This window comes from Euprymna scolopes, chromosome 29 (assembly GCF_053919585.1).
Source record: "Euprymna scolopes isolate OS-2025 chromosome 29, ASM5391958v1, whole genome shotgun sequence".
NCBI lineage: Eukaryota > Metazoa > Mollusca > Cephalopoda > Sepiida > Sepiolidae > Euprymna > Euprymna scolopes.
The window spans coordinates 99,692,434-99,713,371 of record NC_136510.1 but is presented as its reverse complement, the minus strand read 5'-3'; the positions used below and the strand labels follow the sequence as shown (position 1 = coordinate 99,713,371).

General features: G+C 32.7%; 1 protein-coding gene across 1 annotated transcript in view; it reads right to left on the bottom strand.

The window, feature by feature from the left end:
• LOC145252797 (osmotic avoidance abnormal protein 3-like) overlaps nt 1-20,938 on the bottom strand; it is a 2,582,558-nt gene that overhangs the window by 1,780,532 nt on the left and 781,088 nt on the right. Inside the window, exon 6 of the mRNA XM_080112744.1 lies at nt 8,328-8,693. Coding sequence (XP_079968870.1) covers nt 8,328-8,693 — 366 coding nt within the window. The remainder of the gene's footprint in view (nt 1-8,327; nt 8,694-20,938) is intronic.

The following is a 20,938-nucleotide window of genomic DNA, read 5'->3' as shown; positions in this document are numbered from 1 at the left end:
TTCTTGCAAGATATATCTATAAAAGTGAAAGTGTCTGCCTGTCTGTGTGTCGGTGTGTACATTTCCCCACGTAATAACTCTGTCAATTTTTTCGTCTACAGACTCGAAATTCGATATACAGGGTACTGAGATTTGGGAAAATTTATGTGATCGGTTTTCGGCCAAAAATTTGGCTGTTAACGAGTCAAAGTTCAACGATTTGACATTTGAGAACTCTACCAAACTCCTCCGCCAATTTTGGGTCTAAACACTTGAAATTTTAGATATAGTTTCCTTGGACATGGATCTAACTTAATAAATTTAGTTGATCCAAAACAATAAATTTCAAGGGGTCATAATAGGGGGCAAAGTTTAAAAAATTGACCGTTTTTTTTTTTTGCTCAGCATACACCTCCAAACACCCGGGCAACGCCGGGCTAAAATGCTAGTATATATATATATATATATATATATATATATATATATATATATATATATATAATGAAATAAGAATTACAATTAAGTTTAGCAAGATAATCCAAGATGGAAAATCTAAGGTATATTATAAATATTAAAGAGTTAATATTTATAAAGTAATCTCAACCAGATGTAAAAGCTTCATAAAACCAAATAGGAAATAGAGCTTATAATAAGTGCTTATATATATATATATATATATATATATATATATATATATATATATATATATATATATACTAGCAAAGTCCCAACCTTAACCTTTGACCTTGATCTTGAAAAATGGTGTGCACCATTCCTAGGTGAGTGAATATCACTGTGCCAGGTTTTATCATGATCGGTCCAGTAGTGGGGCTGTAGGAGAGTTGTACACAGACACACACGAACGATAATACTTTATATATATAACAAATACATAACAAAAGTCTATATTCCAACACACACACACACACACACACACACACACACATATATATATGTGTGTGTGTGTGTGTATGTTCGCATATATTCTGAAAGAAAGTTATATTAAAATCAGAATTGGTCTCTCTCTCTCTCTCTATATATATATATATATATATATACATATATATATATATATACACACACGCACCACACGCACAAAATTCCAAAATTTAACGGTTTAAAGCCAAACAAGTGCAGAATCTCATTAAATAAATAAACATATTTATTACAATTAAATTCGATATTTCGATTCATACCAGAATCTTCATCAGGGAAATGCAGCATCTTCTTTCAGATGTTGTATAATGTTTTCAATATCCGACACAGTAGAAACGCCAATCGAGCGTGTATATGTTAAGTAATAGAAAGTTCACCATTTATAGTAAACACTAGTGATATGAAATACAAAATTTAAAAAATTAACAGTTTAAAGCCACACAAGTGCAGAATCTCACCACTGAAGACAATTTCATTTCTGAGGAGTCCAGTGGAGGCCGATACTGGTCATAGCCAACAATGAACACTGGAAACCGACAATGATAGTTGAAAAAACAGTCGGTGTCTACTAGTAAATGCAAAACAGCACTAACCACTAGTACCGCCACAAACATCCAGTGACAGCCAGTCGTCAACAATGCCCGATTGTTGAAGACAGACGATTTCAGTTCAGAGCAGTCCAATAAGTGCCAACACTGATCATGGCTGCCAATGACTGCCATTTGCAAAGACATCCAGTGTTCACCAGTACCCACAAGTAATCACCCCAACCCAACACTAATCATCAGTAACTTGTAGTGCAAACAATGACAGCCAGTGACTTTTAGCTGCCACTGCCAGACAATATCTGACAGTGGAAGCCAGATGATTTTATTTTGGCCACGGCCGCCAGTGCCAGCTATTTTCCAGGGCTGACTTCCATAGTTTAATTTTACACGGGAGGGGGGGGGGGGCTTTTTATCGAATCTGTTCTGGTTTTGTGCCATACTTTCCCTATGCAACACTGGTACACAGGTCATGCTAAAGTATTATATTTTAAATAATATATATATGTTTTATTAACTGTTTGCTCGTATATATATATATATATATATATATATATATATATATATATATATAGTATTTATTATTTTTAAAAACAATACTGTTTTTAAAAATAATAAATAAAATAATAAATAAATAAAAATGTTATATACGTCCAAACAAATTAAAGGGCTACTTTCTAAGTAAATAAAAAAGAAAAATGAGCTTCAAAGCGAAGCCAATATCAACCGTATTTATCGCTTGAAATAACAACAATAACAAATATATATATATTATATATATATATATATATATATATATATATATATATATATATATATATATTATATATATATAGAATGTAAATTATTTCACTACACTGATGAAGACCGAAGGATCAGTCGAAAATTTTGTACTTGTAAAAAAAGTTTTTTTCATTTTTTTCATAATATTTTTTTATTCCTGCGCGTCACCAATAGAAAACAAATTAAAAAAAAGTTATAAACTGTTATACTTTTCGTGTGTCTTTTATACACACACACATTATATATATATATATATATATATATATATATATATATATATATATATATTATATATATATATACTAGCAGAAGTACTCGTCATTGACTGGGTTCAAAAACAGCCTACAGAAAATGGACTATGATTGATGAAAGTATGATAGGTTATGAAAAGGAGGGCGTTGTAAAGAGATAGGTTTTGATACTCAAAAATTTTACCCTAAGCAAATTATGATGAAAATTGAGATAATTTTCGCGAAAATATATTTTTTATATCAACTTTGTTTTCATTTGTAGCCAAGAGTGACCAACAAAATGATGTTTCCTTACAAAGAGAAAATGTTATATATATAATAATATAAATATACAAGAAATAAATGTTACCATAGTCAATAAAAGTTACTTTTATGGTAGAAAAGTTCATTGGTTATTATTTTTAAGTAGTTTGTAAGAAAAAAAATTTTTTTTTTAATTCACGAACCAGTTGAAAAAAAAAATCAAAATGGCAGCAACTTTTAAATAGAGAGCGCCGTTTTTAATTTGAAGGAATATTCATTTCGAACACGCCCCTGTCATATCAAAGAACCTACTGTTGATATTATATACCTGGCCTTACTAATTGTGTGGTAACAATGACTTGAATTTAAGTTTAAAATGAACAGGTCAAGTATCATGGTTCAATTGTGCTTTAAACAGAAACCATGTCATATAAAAGAACCTACTGTTGATTTTATACAGAGAGCTTTTCGGCTTGTGTGGTAATAAAATTTCTCAACTGAACTTGTAATGTTAGGCTGTATAAGCTGTTAACTTTGGTCAAAATCGCCCGTTTCTTTTTTTTATCGGATTATTATCAATACTTATCGAAGACATTCCAATGTAAAGCCAATCTAAGAACACTGCCAGATAGATAAAGCACCTTCGTGTGTAATTTCATAAGAATTGATTCAGTCGTTTTCGAGTCTATAGGGAGCAAACTCACACACCTTGATTCGTCTATAACATAATCTCCTTTTTAAAGTCTTTATTTTCCCATACCAATGGCGTCATTTTGCATGCATTTGCGTCCACACTATGTTATATTAGGATGGGTATCCAGCTTTAAAACTTTGCTTTAAAGAAACTTGTTTCAAATTCTTTTTGTCGTATGACAAGAAGGAGTTGAACCTCAGCAGTTATGATCAAAAGATGTTAAACCGTTCAGTAAGTAAATAAGTATTCACCCATATTACTGTACAAAACAATTCTCAATTGAACAATATACGTCATGTGATTCTATTATGCTTTTTTATTCAAACTTCAAAGTCATTTAAGTTGGTATTCAACAATCAGCAGTGATATCATAAGTTTTGCGATGACCTCCCTTGAATAAGAACTCTCCAGACTGTAAATAACTATAGTGATCTATGATTCTAAGAAACCATTTTAACCTGATTAATAACCTCTTATGCTATCATCCTTTTATTAAACTAATCTTAAATTTCAAGGTCATCCATGTTTATATTTATCAGCAGTAATGTCATAAGTTTGGCGATTACCTCCCTTGAATAAGAACTCTCCAGTCATTAAATAACTAAAGTGATCTATGATTCTAAGAAACTATTTTAAGCTGATTAACATCTCATAAGCTATTATTGTTTTATTAAACTAATCTCAAACTTCTAGGTCATCCAGGTTGATATTTAGCAGCATTAATGTCATAAGTTTGGCGATTACCTCTCTTGAATAAGAACTTTTCAGTATGTAGATAACTGAAGTGATCTTGGATTCTAGAAAACTATTCTAAGCTGATTAACATTTTATAAGCTATCTTATGCTATTATCATTTTATTAAACTAAACTCAAACTTCAAGGTAATCCAGGTTGATATTCACCAATCAGCAGTAATGTCGTAAGTTTGACGATTATCTCCCTTGAGTAAGAACTCTTCAAGGTCATCCAGGTCGATTTCTATCAAGGTTGAAAGTTATAAGATTTTGATTCTGATTTCAAAATTGAATCATGAGATCATCTCAGTCAAGATAACTCGGGCGATAATCCAGATTATCATTCATGGATTCATACGTTCAGCTTCCCTGCAGGTTCGCTATATGACCGGATAATAGGAAAGGTAAGAATAAATAAGAAAAAGAGAAAGGGAGATAATTCTTTATTAGGTTTGTTATTAAGCACTCTTACGTGCTTTTCTTTGTTAGCTGATAATGAACTAACCAGCAGAAATAAAATAATTGAATTCTTTCTGCACAAAGTAAAGAAATAATAGTTTGCTTTTTTTTTTTCCTTTTGCTTCTGCTGTACAAAAAAAAAGAAAAGGTTTCAATTAGTCAGGGGGAGGGGGAAAATTAGTCACAACAACAACAACAACAACAACAACGGGAAAAAAGGAAGCATTTCTGGCTTATTGATTAATTGGGTTGTACAGCGAATTGCAAAGTAACCAGATAAGGGGATAAATATTCATTTAGAAGATTAAAGGTTCATGCCTGATAGCGGTTGTTCACTTGCAAGGCTGGTATACTATGCAAGAGAAAACATTGCGAACGTTCCAAACATAACTCTAAGAAAAACAATAAAATAAAGTAATATCCACATTATTTTTTTATTTCTTTTTTTTTTTTTTTACATATTATTTTATTTTGCTTATTTATTGAATAAAGGTTCTTAGGTATTTTGGTTACTAGCAGGCCGCTTGGCGTTGCTCGATCCTAATATGCGCTTAAATAAGATGTTATATGTGGCTTCACAAGGGAAAATAGACAAGAAATAAAAAATTTTTTATCACATACGGCAGCACGACTGCAAAACCGTCAAGTCAGCTGGGCAACAACACAAAACTTCCGTCGAACCAACCTGACACGATCCCGCACAACTTTGACAAAAAGACATGGTACCAGAGAAACCTCAACAGTCAAAAATAAAAATAAAAAAGTGGGGACACTTTGGACCAAAGTAACATATGTATTCATATGATATGTTATAAAAACAGATGAAATGTGGCACAAGGCCCAAAAAAAGGATGTGGTAACTCTGAACCTTACTAACATATGTTTTAACTTAACTAGTAACAAACACTAAAACAAAATCTCTTTAAGATACTTAAAAATCCAAAATCATATACATGATGTGGGGAGCTGGGGAAATAAATATTTTATATACAGCACAAATGAAATATCTACATGACTCAACACAGAACACGGTCTAGAACAATTCTGTCTACACAATCTGGCAGGGTCCCCAAACAATTTCGTCGATGCGATTCGATACGATCACGAACAACTCCGTTGCTATGATCCTGAGAAATTCCGTCAAAACGATCTGACATGACCCTGAACAACTCCATTGAAATGATATGACACGATTCCGAACAACTCCATTGAAACAACACGGTACCAGAGCAACCTTGGCAGTTACTTGTTGAATGACTCTAACGTATCTTTTTATAGCCCTTGTATGAGTTCATTTTCGCTGTAGGTAGTCTTGCCTAAGATACTGACACATCATTCTTGAGTGCTTTCACGCATGTGAATCATATTTTCATTTATGCAGATTTCGTACTTATTAATATAGAGCAAATTCTCTATTACATTGTACCTAATATATATAAAAATGACTTCAAAAGTTTAACAAAAAAATTACTTTGGTGCCATAAACTACAATCAAAACCAAAAAAATTCAGCGCAGATTATTTAGCATTTATTTTTGTCAAAGTTGTGCATCATTGGGATCGTATCCATGGACGTGTTTAGGATCGTGTCGTGTCATTTTGATGGAGTTGTTTGGGATTGTGTTGGGTTATGTCAACAGAAGCTGACATAACGCTAGATTTATTTAGCCTTCATCAATACCGTCTAAGCTATGGCTAGATGGCTAGAAAAAAGGCTAAAAATTAAGACTTAAAGCTAAGAATGTATATTTACGCATGCTCAGAAAATAGTTGATTTACCCCTGCCATGGTCAACTGTGTTTTTTTTTTTCAATTTTGACTCACTAGTAGCTATTTTAAAAGGTTAAAAACTAAATCGAAAATGTGCTACAGGTCCAAATACTATATATATCAAATTCCAAATCTGTTGACCAAATATTCAGAGAGGAGTTTGGTAGAGACTTTTCACACACACCATCAACCTGATGAAGGCCAGAGGAATAGTTGACCGAAACATCGTGAAACAATAACAACTAAAAGATGAGGATAATAGCCCATAATAAATAAATGAAGATAACTTTACATATTATGTGGCGGTCACCCAATAAATTATTCAGAGTTTAAAGTTGATTCAAACTATATATTTCTTTTAATTTGTTTCAGTAACAAAAGAAAAAAACATCTCCACTTTAACAGATTTCTTAGGCGGAATCAGTATTTTCTTAAAAAAGAACTGAAGCAAAAAATATATACTTATGGCAAGGAAAAAAAAAAAAGAAAACGAAAATATAGACGAGCCTAAATCAAATATCCATGTGTTTGACTTAAAAAAATCCGACAAAATAATTTTACATATGAGATAGCAATCATCCAGTACATCGTCCATATATAATAGCCAAATCTAAAGTCATATACTACACTTTGATCTTAGCCAAAAGGCCAAGGAACCATAAAATTATTAGGTTGCTGGAATGCTGGGAACTACACTTTGAAATATTTGTACAAAATAAAAAAAAAATACAAACTGAACAAATTAGGCACAAGCCCAATCAAAAGTGTAAGGATAATAGGTGTCGTTAGTCATCCTTGGTTACAAATAATTAAAATTGTTTATCCTCCTCTTAACTAGAATTATCTCAGTCACTATAATACCACATTCACTCCAGGAGCTGTCCTACTTAAGTTAACCTCAAATTTGAAAAAGTTTTATTGAATTATCTATTATATAAATCTCACCTGTCTGTTTAAATGTATGTATGTATGTATGTATGTATGTATGTATGTCTGCCTAAAACTTTCGACAGAGGCAAAGGATTTTCACCAGATTGATATCGTTTTGAAGCTCGACCCTTTGGACGACAAATATCGAAAAATTGGCTAAAAACATTAATTCCTTAATCCTCAACTGGGCATTTTTCTACAATGAGGGGGTCGCTGTTTTCGCCAATATTTTCGAAAGTCATCCCCGCTTTCGATTGACTAGCCTGAATTTAAACCTTTGCCACTTCCGGTTTGCTGATGGATGCAACGGCAAAGACGTCACTTTTTTTTCTCCACGTTCTTTTCCTCTTTCGCGGTATGGGTTCGAGCTTGCCTGCCTTCTACCACTTTTTTTTTATTTTTATTTTTTGCTCAACACACACCTCCAAACACCCGGGCACCCAGGCTAGTAAATATATAGAGAGATACTACACTTTGTTCCTCACTAAAATGCCGTATCTGAACCAAAAAGGCAAAGGAACCATAAAAGTGATGAGGCTGCTGGAATGTTGCATTATATTTTTTTTCAGCACAGTAAAACAAGAGAGAGAGAGAGAGAGAGAGAGAGAGAGAGAGAGAGAGAGAGAGAGAGAGAGAGAGGGGGAGGAATGAGTTAGGCTAGGCGAAAGATAAAGAGAGAGTTACGGGAAACGATGATAAAAGAAGGAGAGGGGGAAAAAGAGAAATATACAGAGACGGCTTGAAAGAAAGGGGAGACAGAAATTTTAAAATCAAGATGTTACAACATTATTTAACTTGTATTTAATTTTATGTAGTCCTGAGCAAAACCGAGTAGTCCTGCTAATCCATAGGTAAGAGTCAAATCCAAAGTCACAGTCGACTGTGACTGACGCTATTCATTAATAAACGACAAAAAAAAAAAAAAAAAAAACATGTCTCATATTGCCTCAGGAACTCTTCACACTTTATTCTTATTCGTTTCATAAAAAATGTTTTGTACTCACCATTTTGCGGGAACTTTTGTCCGATAAGCAACGCCTTCAACTTATCAATCTCCTCTTGGTAAGCTCGCAGCAAAGCGTCCTTGGGATCCTCGTTGATTTTCGGTTTGTTCTTGATGTTTTTGGCTCTGTTGGCGTAGCGCAAAGTGCTCAGTGTCTCATCGTAGTTGTTGTCTGCAGGAGAGAGGCAGGCAACCATCAAGGTCTTTGTGTTGCCTCCTAAAGAGTCTTGCAGAAGCCTGGTTAGTCTGGAATCACGGTAAGGAACGTGCTTAACTTTGGCATTCACCAGAGCTGAGATGACGTTGCCCAGAGCAGACAGTGAAAGGTTGATTTTAGATGCTTCTTTAAGACGATCTCCAGTGGCTCCTAGAAACGAATAAAGAAAGAAAAGAAAATTAAAAAAAAAGAAAACTCAATTCCTTTTTTTTTTAAACTCCATTTAACCATTTAAGAGATAATAAAACAATCTACCTATCTATATATCTATAAAAGTGAGAATGTGTGTGTGTGTGTGTGTGTGTGTGTGTGTGTGTGTGTGTGTGTGTGTGTGTGTGTGTGTGAGAGGACAACTCTCAACCTATATACTCAACCAATTTTTGATCACAGACTTGAAATTTGGTATATATGGTATTCAAACCTGCAGAAAAAAGTGCTGTTACGGAGTCGAAATTGAAAAATTGGTCTATGGGGGAGGCGTCCATTAGATTTTTATCTGATTGTTGCTTCACGAATGTGCATGTGTGGAGGACAGGATTGCCTGCTTATGTAATTGACGATCCAATCCTCCATGCTGTAAGTGAGGTGAAAAAAGCAATGGTCGTGTAATGAAGACACGAATTACACCGATATAAGTACATGATAACAAATAAATGTAGATCCATTTACATTTAATTGCAAATCAAGTTTGTCAGAATTTGCTGCGAAAGATGACTGAGTAAGGTTACTTGCGTTTAGACCTCAATATTTTTACAAATACCATTGGGAATTATATGAACCATTCATTTATGCCCATGTCTGGATAAAAACAGCAACTAGTGTTTCATGAATAGTTTACAATAAGTAGTTTTTCAGAATTAAATCCTACTGCTACAAGATCAGGCTGACTGAACATATTGGTTTCGTGACTTAAATGCACCAAATATTTATCTTATTTGTATATATATATATTATTGCTTTTTTTCTTTTCCTTTGCAAAACTTAATTATGTTCTGCAAAGCTCAAACAAAAACAACAATTTTTCTCTACAAAACAACCAAACCAAATACCATGGATGAATATTTTAAGATATAAAGTACTTGAAGCCTAAAACCTTTACCAAACTGACTGGATTCGGCATTAAATAACACAAAAAGGATAATATGCCGTAAAACAAAATAACCAAACCAAACACTATGAATAAATATTTGAAAAGATAAAAAAATTAAAGCCTAAAAACCTTTACCAAAATGACTGGATTCGACATTAAATAACATGAAAAAGGTTGATATGCCGTAAAACAAAACAACTACAAGAAATAGTGAGCTTATATAACGGATCGCACGAAATTGAATCAAATAATAAATTAAGAATCTTAGTGATTTTACATTTGTGAGTTTAAAATAATTTGTTCACCTTTTAAGGCCAACTGTCTTACTGTAATTAATATTCACCTGGTATACTATCAGATTACGCTGTCTGAAGATATCGGTTTCCTGACCTAAAATGCATAAACATTGATGTTATTGTTTGTTTGTTTTTTTAATTTATTTTGCAAAATTTAATTATGTTCTTCAAAGCTAAAAACAACAATTTCCCTCTACAAAACAACCAAACCAAACACCACGAATAAATATTTGAAGATATAAAGAACTTGAAGCATAAAAACTGTTCACCAAAATGACCGGATTTGACATTAAATCATGTGAAAAATGTTGATATACAGTATAACAAAACAACTAAACCAAACATGCTTGATTAAATATTTTAAGATATAAAGAAATTGAAGTATATACATTTTTACCAGCATGACCGGATTTGGCATTAAGTAACCTGAAAAAAAAGGTTGATATGCTATAAAACAAACCAACCAAACCAAACACTATGCATAAATATTTGAAAATATAGAAAAAAACAAACTTTTTACCAAAATTACGAGATTTCACACTAAATCATTTCAATCTATCTATTAATTTCTTAAAAAACTAATTCGTCTCAAACAAGGTATACTGCATCAAGGAGTTAATATTTAGGATTATACCTACAGGTGCACTATGTAGGGAGTTGAGCAGCAAGATGTCTGTTTACATTACATTTAAATTTCTGCATTTTATTTCAGTTAAGGAAGCAACTAAAAAGAGGGTGATTCCAAACTTTAGAAGTTTGAGGGAAGACGTTATCAGAATAGAAAGCTTCCTGGCATCTAGAAACCTCAACAGTGAAGGGGTTGGATTTTGCTGTCTGTCGAGTTAGTCGGAGGTATTCACATCAAAGGGTCACAAGTGTAACGAGTTCGTCAGAGTATATTCTCTTGAATTGGAAGCCATGTTTAATTTCAGAAGCGTTTCCAATGGGTAACTATTCTGTACAAGTCCTGGATATGAAGAATTTTCAATGGACAGCTGTTCTGTGCAGGTTATGAACTCCAGAATTTTGCAAGCAAAGCGCAAAAGATCCTTCTCGTGTTGATACAAGAAAATTATGTGTTGGAATGCTAAAGGATTCAGTTTTTATGGAGCAATTCTGGTTTCTGATTGGTTGATTACAGAATGTGAATTAATTTGATTTGTCAGTTCCTATCGGCAGCGTTTATACATAGAATCTCCCAACTTTCAGGGAGCATACCCCCCCCATTATGTATTAAAAATATTGCAACATATTCCATTAAAGCACGTGTCTGTTTCTCTCGCTATCCCCCCTCTCTCTCTCTCTCCTGCTCTTATATCATTTCTCTGCAAGTATTTTAATGGTGAATGCTCCGACGAACTACAAGCACTTGTACCCCCTCGATTTAAATACCCCCGACAAACCCGACACGCATCTAAATCCCACCCCTACACAGTAGAGATCCCTAAGTGTAAGAAAGCCTTCTATTCCAATAGTTTCTTCCCAAAACTGCTAGACTTTGGAATCCTCTCCTTCCAAGATTCTGCTTTCCCAACTGTACTGACATGCGGAAGTTCAAGTGTAATGTGAACAGACATCTTGCTGCCCACCTCTCTTCATAATATCCCTGCAACTTATGTCCCAGATGGTAGCCTCCTACTTCAAAGTTGCACTGTGTCTTGTTTGGGGTCAAAATAGAATAATATATATATATATATATATATATATATATATATATATATATATATATATATTTATATATATATATAGTCATCCACATACAGTACTGTTTCGCTGTTTCACAGCTCATCAGTGCGGCTAGACAGGCAACTACCTCAAGCCAGGATTGAAACCCGACCGTTTGTACGGCAGTCAAGGCTCCTAACCATTACGCTATTGGCGGCTGCTTGAACGAGTAGTGAGTTTAACGATGTTTTGATATCGTCTGAAATACCTCCGCTCGATTTGTTTACACAAAGAGCGTCGCTTATATGCTAATGGTAATTCGTGTTTCACTTCTCAATATGCTCAACTCAAGATGAGGAGCACTATAGTCATCCACATACAGTACTGTTTCGCTGTTTCACAGCTCATCAGTGCGGCTAGACAGGCATATATATACAAAAGTAACCTACCCTTCTGATATTTTCTATGACCATACCACTTTTTTTTTTAATAAAACATTAGCGTTCGAGTGGTTTTGTTTGCAAACGAACAGAACTTATATTCCTGACGAGTGTATAATGGTTTAAGTGAAAATATAATAAAAGTCCGCCAAGGTTGAGTGACACCTACGGATCAGAAGTGACTCCAGAAAGGAAGTTGACAAAATCTGTCTCTTTAGCTAGCGAAACTTCAAGCAGCAAAGACGTGTCTAGCACGCCATCCCCAACAGAAGGAACAGTGTGGCTGTGTATGTATTTAGACAAGCGGTCCGTCTATCTATAGATTTGTATTTCCCTTCCTCTCTCTCTCTCTCTCTCTCTCTCTCTCTCTCTCTCTCTCTCTCTCTCACGAAAGTAACCTATCCTTTGACTGTACCTTTTATCTATATAAATAAAAGAGGAGATCTATGTATATGTGTCTGTCTGTATGTAAATATTTAACCGATAAACCCTTAAACTACTGGCTACATAACACTGAAATAAACAGGAAATAGTAATCATACACCAAGGATGGTTTATAACAAGTAAAATCTTTGTTTGGATGAATAACGTACACACAAGAGAGCAGTCAAAGTGCAAAATATTTATATCAACTTGTCGATATTTCAACTACTTTTACGCATGCGCAAAATCATTCAAAGCTTGAAGTGGTGTAATTTTATAACTTTCAGGTCAGCTCAAATGGTAGTGAATACATCTTAGGTGCTAAATGTTTTTGTTTCGATTCTAGCTGATGGTACCCAAGTCATATATTTTTTTACTTTTAAAATCAGTACTATTTATAGAGAATTGGCTCTGTAATAATAAATACAAAATCCCCATGAATTAAAATATATTTAATTTCCCCCACTCTCTATCCATGCCTAAATCAAAATGCAGATTCAATGACCAAAGCTTATTTTCTAGAACTGCCCGCCTGTTCCACTGCTTGCTTCTCAGCCAATTACAATACAGTAGCCTTCAAGTCCAATGTAAACAAGTTCTTGTTGAGCTGTCCTCATAAATAATCTAAATTCTACCTAATCTACAACATTAATGATTACTACACTACCACCTTACATTCATTAATACTTATCCTCGAGTGGCCATCGAGCCTTGATAAGTGGTGACTCTTTTGTAAAGAATAAGCATATTTTACAACCGTCAAGGTCCTCCCCTGCTAATTAATCGTTTATATACACACACATACGAGGTGCCCTCAATAAGTTTCCAATCTTTTTTGTTCAGGCATTTAAAATTGCTATAGACTCTTGAAAATTAATTATGTTATTGCTATACATTTTATAAGATAACTGACCAATTTTTATGATTTCAGGTTCAAATGAACAGCTACAGGACGAATAGGAATACATCCTACTAAAGCCTGATTGTCATCACAGCTGGTGAATTTCTAAAATGCAATCTGGACATGTGTACACTTTAGAAGAACGATATGCAATAAAATTCTGTTTTAAACTTGGAGAAAATGCCGCAAAAACGTATGGAATGCTTCAGACTGCTTTTGGACCATTTTGTATGAATCGAGCATCAGTTTTTGAGTGGTACAAGAGATTCAAGGAAGGAAGGTAGCTTTTTAGTCGTGTGGAAGAAGTTAGGACACCAGAGTTGATTAGCCAAATAAAGAATTTCATGGATAGGAACCATCGTGTGTCTATAGAGACAATAAGTGCACAATTTGATGTCAGTGTGGGAACTGTACACACAATTATTCGCAAGGAACTGAAGATGCGGAAGATTTGCACAAAGTTTGTCCCAAGGGTGCAGTTATTTGACAAAGACGGATATCAAGACAATTCCTCACCCTCCCTTTACTCCATACCTTGCTCCCTGTGACTTTTGGTTATTTCTTATGCTCAATGAAAACCTTAGAGGCTGTCATTATGAGACAATTGAAGAGATGAAAGAGGCTGTGAAGTGGGTCATTGACACATTCACGCAAGAAGAGTTCCATGGGGTGTTCCAGAAATTGTCGGAACAGTACAACAAGTGCATTACAGCTAGAGGAGATTACTTTGAAGGGGAGTAGAGTTTCATGTGTGTGCTATCAATTTTTTGCCCATACAAAAAAGTCTGGAAACTTATTGAAGGATCCTCATATGAATGCAGGATGGAACGATAAAATTGTCGCCCTTTAAGAGATGATATGATTCCATTTCTGTCTACTAGTTGGCCAGTTGTGTACAAATCACACAAGCGTCAAGAACCTTCTATCTGAAAGTGACAATGTTCAACAAGCAAGATCGGAGATGCGCCGCTGCACAACTCATGCTCTCTACTCATCCAAGTTATGACAACAAGATCATTGCTAGCACCCTCAAATGCAAATCCAGATAATTCAACGCTTGAGGGCACAACTGAACAAAGTTTCTGGTCACAGTTATAGCATTTGGTGTGGTTTCAAGTGAGGGTCACATCACGCAACCTCATATCTTCAAAGCTTGAAAGTCAACACCAGATGTGCTGAAGAGTGTGGTGATCCCCTGGTGCAATCAGGTGGCTGCTGGTAGACTCTGTGTGTCAGCAGGACTCGGCGCTGGCTTACAAATCCAAAGAGACTCAGGCTTAGCTTCAGAAGGAGTGCGAGGACTTTGTAGCCTTCTTGCACTGCCCCCCCCCCCCTCAACCCGCTGGGCTACTTCGTTTGGTCATATCTCGAGAACATCACCAACATAACATCCTACATCACCAAAGCCAGCCTCAGCGGGTGCTTGTGGAAAAGGCATGCACCCAGTTCCGGACTTGCATTGAGGCGGTGATTGAAGCTGAAGGCGGCTACATCGAATAAATATCAGCTTTATTAGATAATCAAGTTACCTGAATTGATCTTTCTAATAAAAGTTTTAAAGGTGTAGTATTGTTTTTTTAGGGCGACAAATTTATCATTCTATCCTGCATATAATTAAAGTCCGCCCACGTGATACCTGAAAGTAGACAAAAGTTCAAACATAGAATTGTCTGCGAGAAAAGCCTGATTTCTCTTGTATTTCATTATGGAATGAGTCAGTTCGAAAACAACTTATTACTATTCTTGTTTTGACCTTCCGGCTTAAAGCAATTAATACCTTTCATTTCCAATGACTGAGCAGGAGTTAGTGCCTGGAAAATGGTCTGATAGAAGGACAGAATATCAAAGGTGTCTAATACCATGAACAGTTTTATACTTTGATTTTAAATATGCAGGGAAAGATTAAGGTCAGTTTGAAGCTTGAATGGGTGCGGACATTATATCGCCATTTATCATATCAAAGTCCCCATAATAATTAAATGTCTACATCATATTCTAAAATATTTTTCTCCGGTAAAAAACCCATTTTATGAGCACTTTATACACATAAAACAGACAGACAGACAAACACTCACATACATACATACATATATCTATATAAAAATATATACATATAAATATATACATACCTTTATATATATATATATATATATAAAGTTATAAAATATATATGGCGATGAAGCTACACTAAATATTCCACGTTTCATCTACTCTAGGACTCTTCAGGCTTATGCGCGAATTTTGTGGTTGTTTGTCTATAAAAACGACAAACAACCACAAAATTTGCGCATAAGCTTGAAGAGTCCTAGAATGGATGAAACGCGGAATATTCAGTGTAGTTTAATCGCCATATATATTTTATAATTTAATAACTAGCTCTACCTATGTATTGAGCACTTTTGAAGTAAATACTTAAAGTTTACGCATGAATTTATACTTTCGTATATTAATTTTATGTGAGTAAATTAAGTAGTTATATATATATATATATATATATATATAAGTGTAGTATAATAATTTTCCAAGTTACAAATGTCAAATTTTCTCAATTAGTTCATTATCATTTTTCAAAATACTAATTAATATAAGCTAAAATAAATTCAGCATGATCATAATATTAACTTAGAAGGAATGGCAGAGAGTGTTTATTACATTAACCATGTAAACATCTGATGAGTACGTGACTAAACATGCAGCAATAACATAATTTTCCAGTCTTGTCAGTCACAATACGAAACAATATTGTAATGGATATCTTTTGAAAAGCCATAAATAACCAACTGAGAAAATTTGATATTTGGAACTTGGAGAATTATTATGTAATGATATGACGATGGGCCAGTCGATAGGCTCAGAGTATCCATGTATGTAAATAAAAAAGAATTCATTGAACTTGAACTTTTTTCTAAATTTACAAAATTTATATCAAAAAAGATCTTTTCATTATGAAAAATTATTTATGAGAAAGATTTTTTAATCCATGAAAATTGGGATGAAAATACTGAGTATGTTTCAAGTAAATTATTAACTTAATATATACTTATACATACATATATACATATATATATATATATATATATATATATATATATATATATATATATACATGTATACATATACATACAGATACATATATATACATACACATACATACATATATACATACACATACATATATATTTCATACACATACATATATATACATACATATACACATTTACAAAATTTATATCAAAAAAGATCTTTTCATTATAAAAAATTATTTATGAGAAAGATTTTTAATCCATGAAAATTGGTATGAACAAACTGAGTATGTTTCAAGTAAATGATTAACCTAATATATACTTATATATACACATACATATATATACATTTATATATACATATATATATATGCATAAACATATATATATGCATATACATATACATATATATATACTTTTATATATACATATATATATGCATAAACATATATATATACATTTATATATACATATATATGCATATACATTTATATATACATTTATATATACATATATATGCATATACATTTATATATGCATATACATATACATACACATTTATATATACATATATATATGCATATACATATACATACACATTTATATATACATATATGCATATACATATATATATACATATACATACATATATATATATATGCACATACATATATATACATACATATACATATATATACACATACATATATATACGTACACATACATATATATACATATACATACACATATATGTATATCCATATATATACATATATATACATACACATCCATATATATACATACACATACATACATATACATATATATATACATACACATCCATATATATACATATATATACATACACATCCATATATATACATACACATACATACATATACATATATATATACATACACATCCATATATATATACATACACATACATATATATATCCATATATATACATACACATACATATATATATATCCATATATATACATACATATACATATATATATACATACACATACATATATATATATACATACACATACATATATATATCCATATATATCCATATATATATACATACATATATATATATCCATATATATACATACATATACATATATATATACATACACATACATATATATATACATACACATACATATATATATCCATATATATATATATACATATATATATATATCCATATATATATATACATATATATATATATCCATATATATATATACATATATATACATACATATATATATATATATATATCCATATATATATATACATATACAGTGATGATCATATTTATTGGCACGGTAAAATAAAAGTTAAATTTTGTCTAATAAATTCTAAAAAAGGGATTAAATTAAAGAAAATAACAAAGTATATTATGTATTTTTAACTGGCCTTTCCGATGCAGCAATCGGATTTTAGAAAAAATAAATAACAAAGGAACAACAAACATAATTGCAAAAAACCCTTGTTCAAAATTATTGGCACGGCTTTGTTTTTCTTTTAGTATCAGTATAATATCAATCAATTTCCGGTTTACGTGCTTTCTGAACTTTTTTATAGCCATATTATGCTTGTTTAACGCTAATTCAGTGAATAATTTTTTTCAGATAATTTTTAGATAGCGATTTATTTAAACTATTATAAGTGACTAAATTATAATTTTCAATCGCCATGGTTAAAACTAAGGAACACAGCGAAGACGTCAGGAAGCTTGTTGTAGCATGCCATACCAATGGGGAGGGCTATGATAAGATTTCAAAGAAGCTAAACCTTCCCAAATCCACTGTTAGAGCCATAATAAACAAGTTCAAATCGCAAGGCCACGTTATGAGTTTAGAGGGTAGAGGGAGAAAAAGGATTCTTTCCCCAAGAGATGAACGGAAAATTGTTCGACAAGTAAAACAAAACCCAAGGATCTCTGTTGGGGAGATTGTTGATGAACAGAGCACCTCTGGAGTGAATGTATCTCGACATACAGTTGGTAGAGTTTTGAAGAGAGCTGGTTTAAAAGCATGTCGTCCGAGAAAGACTCCCTTATTGAAGCCTATGCACCTGAAAGCAAGGCTAGCCTTTGCAAAACGTCATATTGATAAAGATGTTGCATTCTCGAAAGTGTTCTATGGACTGACGAAACGAAAATAGAGTTATTTGGCCATAATAAAGTGTCTTATATTTACAGAAAATCTGGCAAAGCTTTCCTGCCTAAGAACACCATACCCACAGTGAAGCACGGTGGAGGCAGTTTGATGTTTTGGGGATCCTTTGCTGCCTCTGGACCAGGGCGACTTGTTAAGGTCACAAGTAAAAATATTGGATGAAAACCTGAAAGACTCTGCTAAAGAGCTCTCACTTGGTCGTCGTTGGTGGTTCATGCAAGATAATGACCCAAAGCATTCGGCTAAACTGACTAAAAAATGGCTTGAGGACAATCATATTAATGTTTTGGAGTGGCCATCACAAAGCCCAGACCTTAATCCAATTGAAAATTTATGGACATTAAAATTGAGGGTAATGCAAAGGAAGCCTAAGAATCTTATTCAATTGGAGGATTATTGTCAGGAAGAGTGGGCTAAAATTACTACTGAAGAGTGCAACAACTTGGTTGTAAACTATGAAAAGCGACTGAGGAAGGTAATCAAGGCCAAAGGCTATACAATTGATTATTAAATAAATCGTGCCAAATAATTTTGAACAAGGGTTTTTTGCAATTATGTTTGTTGTTCCTTTGTTATTTATTTTTTCTAACATCCGATTGCTGCATCGGAAAGGCCAGTTAAAAATACATAATATACTTTGTTATTTTCTTTAATTTAATCCCTTTTTTAGAATTTATTAGACAAAATTTAACTTTTATTTTACCGTGCCAATAAATATGATCATCACTGTATATATATATATATATATATATATATATATATATATATATATATATATATATATATATATATATATCCATATATATATATATATATATATATATATATCCATATATATATATATATATATATATCCATATATATATATATATATATATATATATATATATATATATCCATATATATACATAGATATATCCATATATATACATATATATATCCATATATATACATAGATATATCCATATATATATCCATATATATACATAGATATATCCATATATACACATATATATACATAGATATATCCATATATATACATATATATACATAGATATATCCATATATATACATATATATATATATATATATACATATATATACACACAAATATATATATATCCATATATATACACACAAATATATATACACACAAATATATATATACATATATATATACATATATATATACATATATATACACACACACACATATATATATATATGTGTGTGTGTGTGTGTGTGTGTGTGTGTGTCTTAGTGATCGGATGATTCAATTATTTCTCTCACTTACCGATTTCGTTTCTTTATAAATCTCTAAGTATTTAACTCTAAAGTTGTTAGTTTTTCCCGATTACCGTAAAACGTTCATAAGTTCTTTAAACTTTACAAATATATGCAGAACAACTGTAACAACACATTTTAATTGTAAAGCCTTCATTCTGCTAATCTTTATATGATTGTAGGAATCACCAGTTATTTGCCATGTAAAAAATTAATAGTTAATTATATTTCTCATATATATTGCGACCTGTGTTGTGTGTTTTAATGTCTGCTATAAATGTCTGCATTAAAGAACGAAGCGGGCCCTGAAGACGAAGAAGGTTCCAGCCAGAATGCCACCAGAGTGATCTTGAGAGAATGAAGAAGCCACACAGCCACATCCAACATGCTTTTCCTCTTGATTCTAATACTCTAATGACTGGCCCATCGTCACGTCATCATCGGACCGTTTCTAAGACATTTAGTGTAACACGATCAGCCGGTCACTGGCATGTTGCCGACCCTCCCTCGTGCTACATTAAATGTCTTCGAAACAGTCCCATTTAAAAACAAAGCAGTATTTTATTTTATGGATCCTTAGCAGTATTGTTCAGACACCACCTCCTTAAAATAAACAAGAACAAAAACTTCTTGGATATGTAATCTATTTAAGGTGAATAAATACTATCGACAAATGGATTAAATGCCTCTTCTTCGACAACAACATCCATCATTAGTCAACAGAAAAGCACAATTCTCTACCACGACAATGCTCGAGCACACGCTGCTAAACTTACTCTGCAAAAGGTGAACGAATTGGGCCACGAAACTTTGCCTCATCCGCCATACTCACCAGACCTCTCACCCACCGATTATCACTTTTTCAAGCATCTTGACAGCTTTCTGCATGAGAAATGCTTCAAACCCTAAGCGATATCAAAAACGCATTCAGTAACTTCATCGACACCAGAAAGGATTTTTACGTTACTGGCATAAATACACTTGTTTGGCGTTGGCAAAAGTGTGTTAATTCTGATGGTGATTATTTCGTTTGAGCAGAGATATGTTTATCTGAATTTAAAAGTTAAAAACCGCA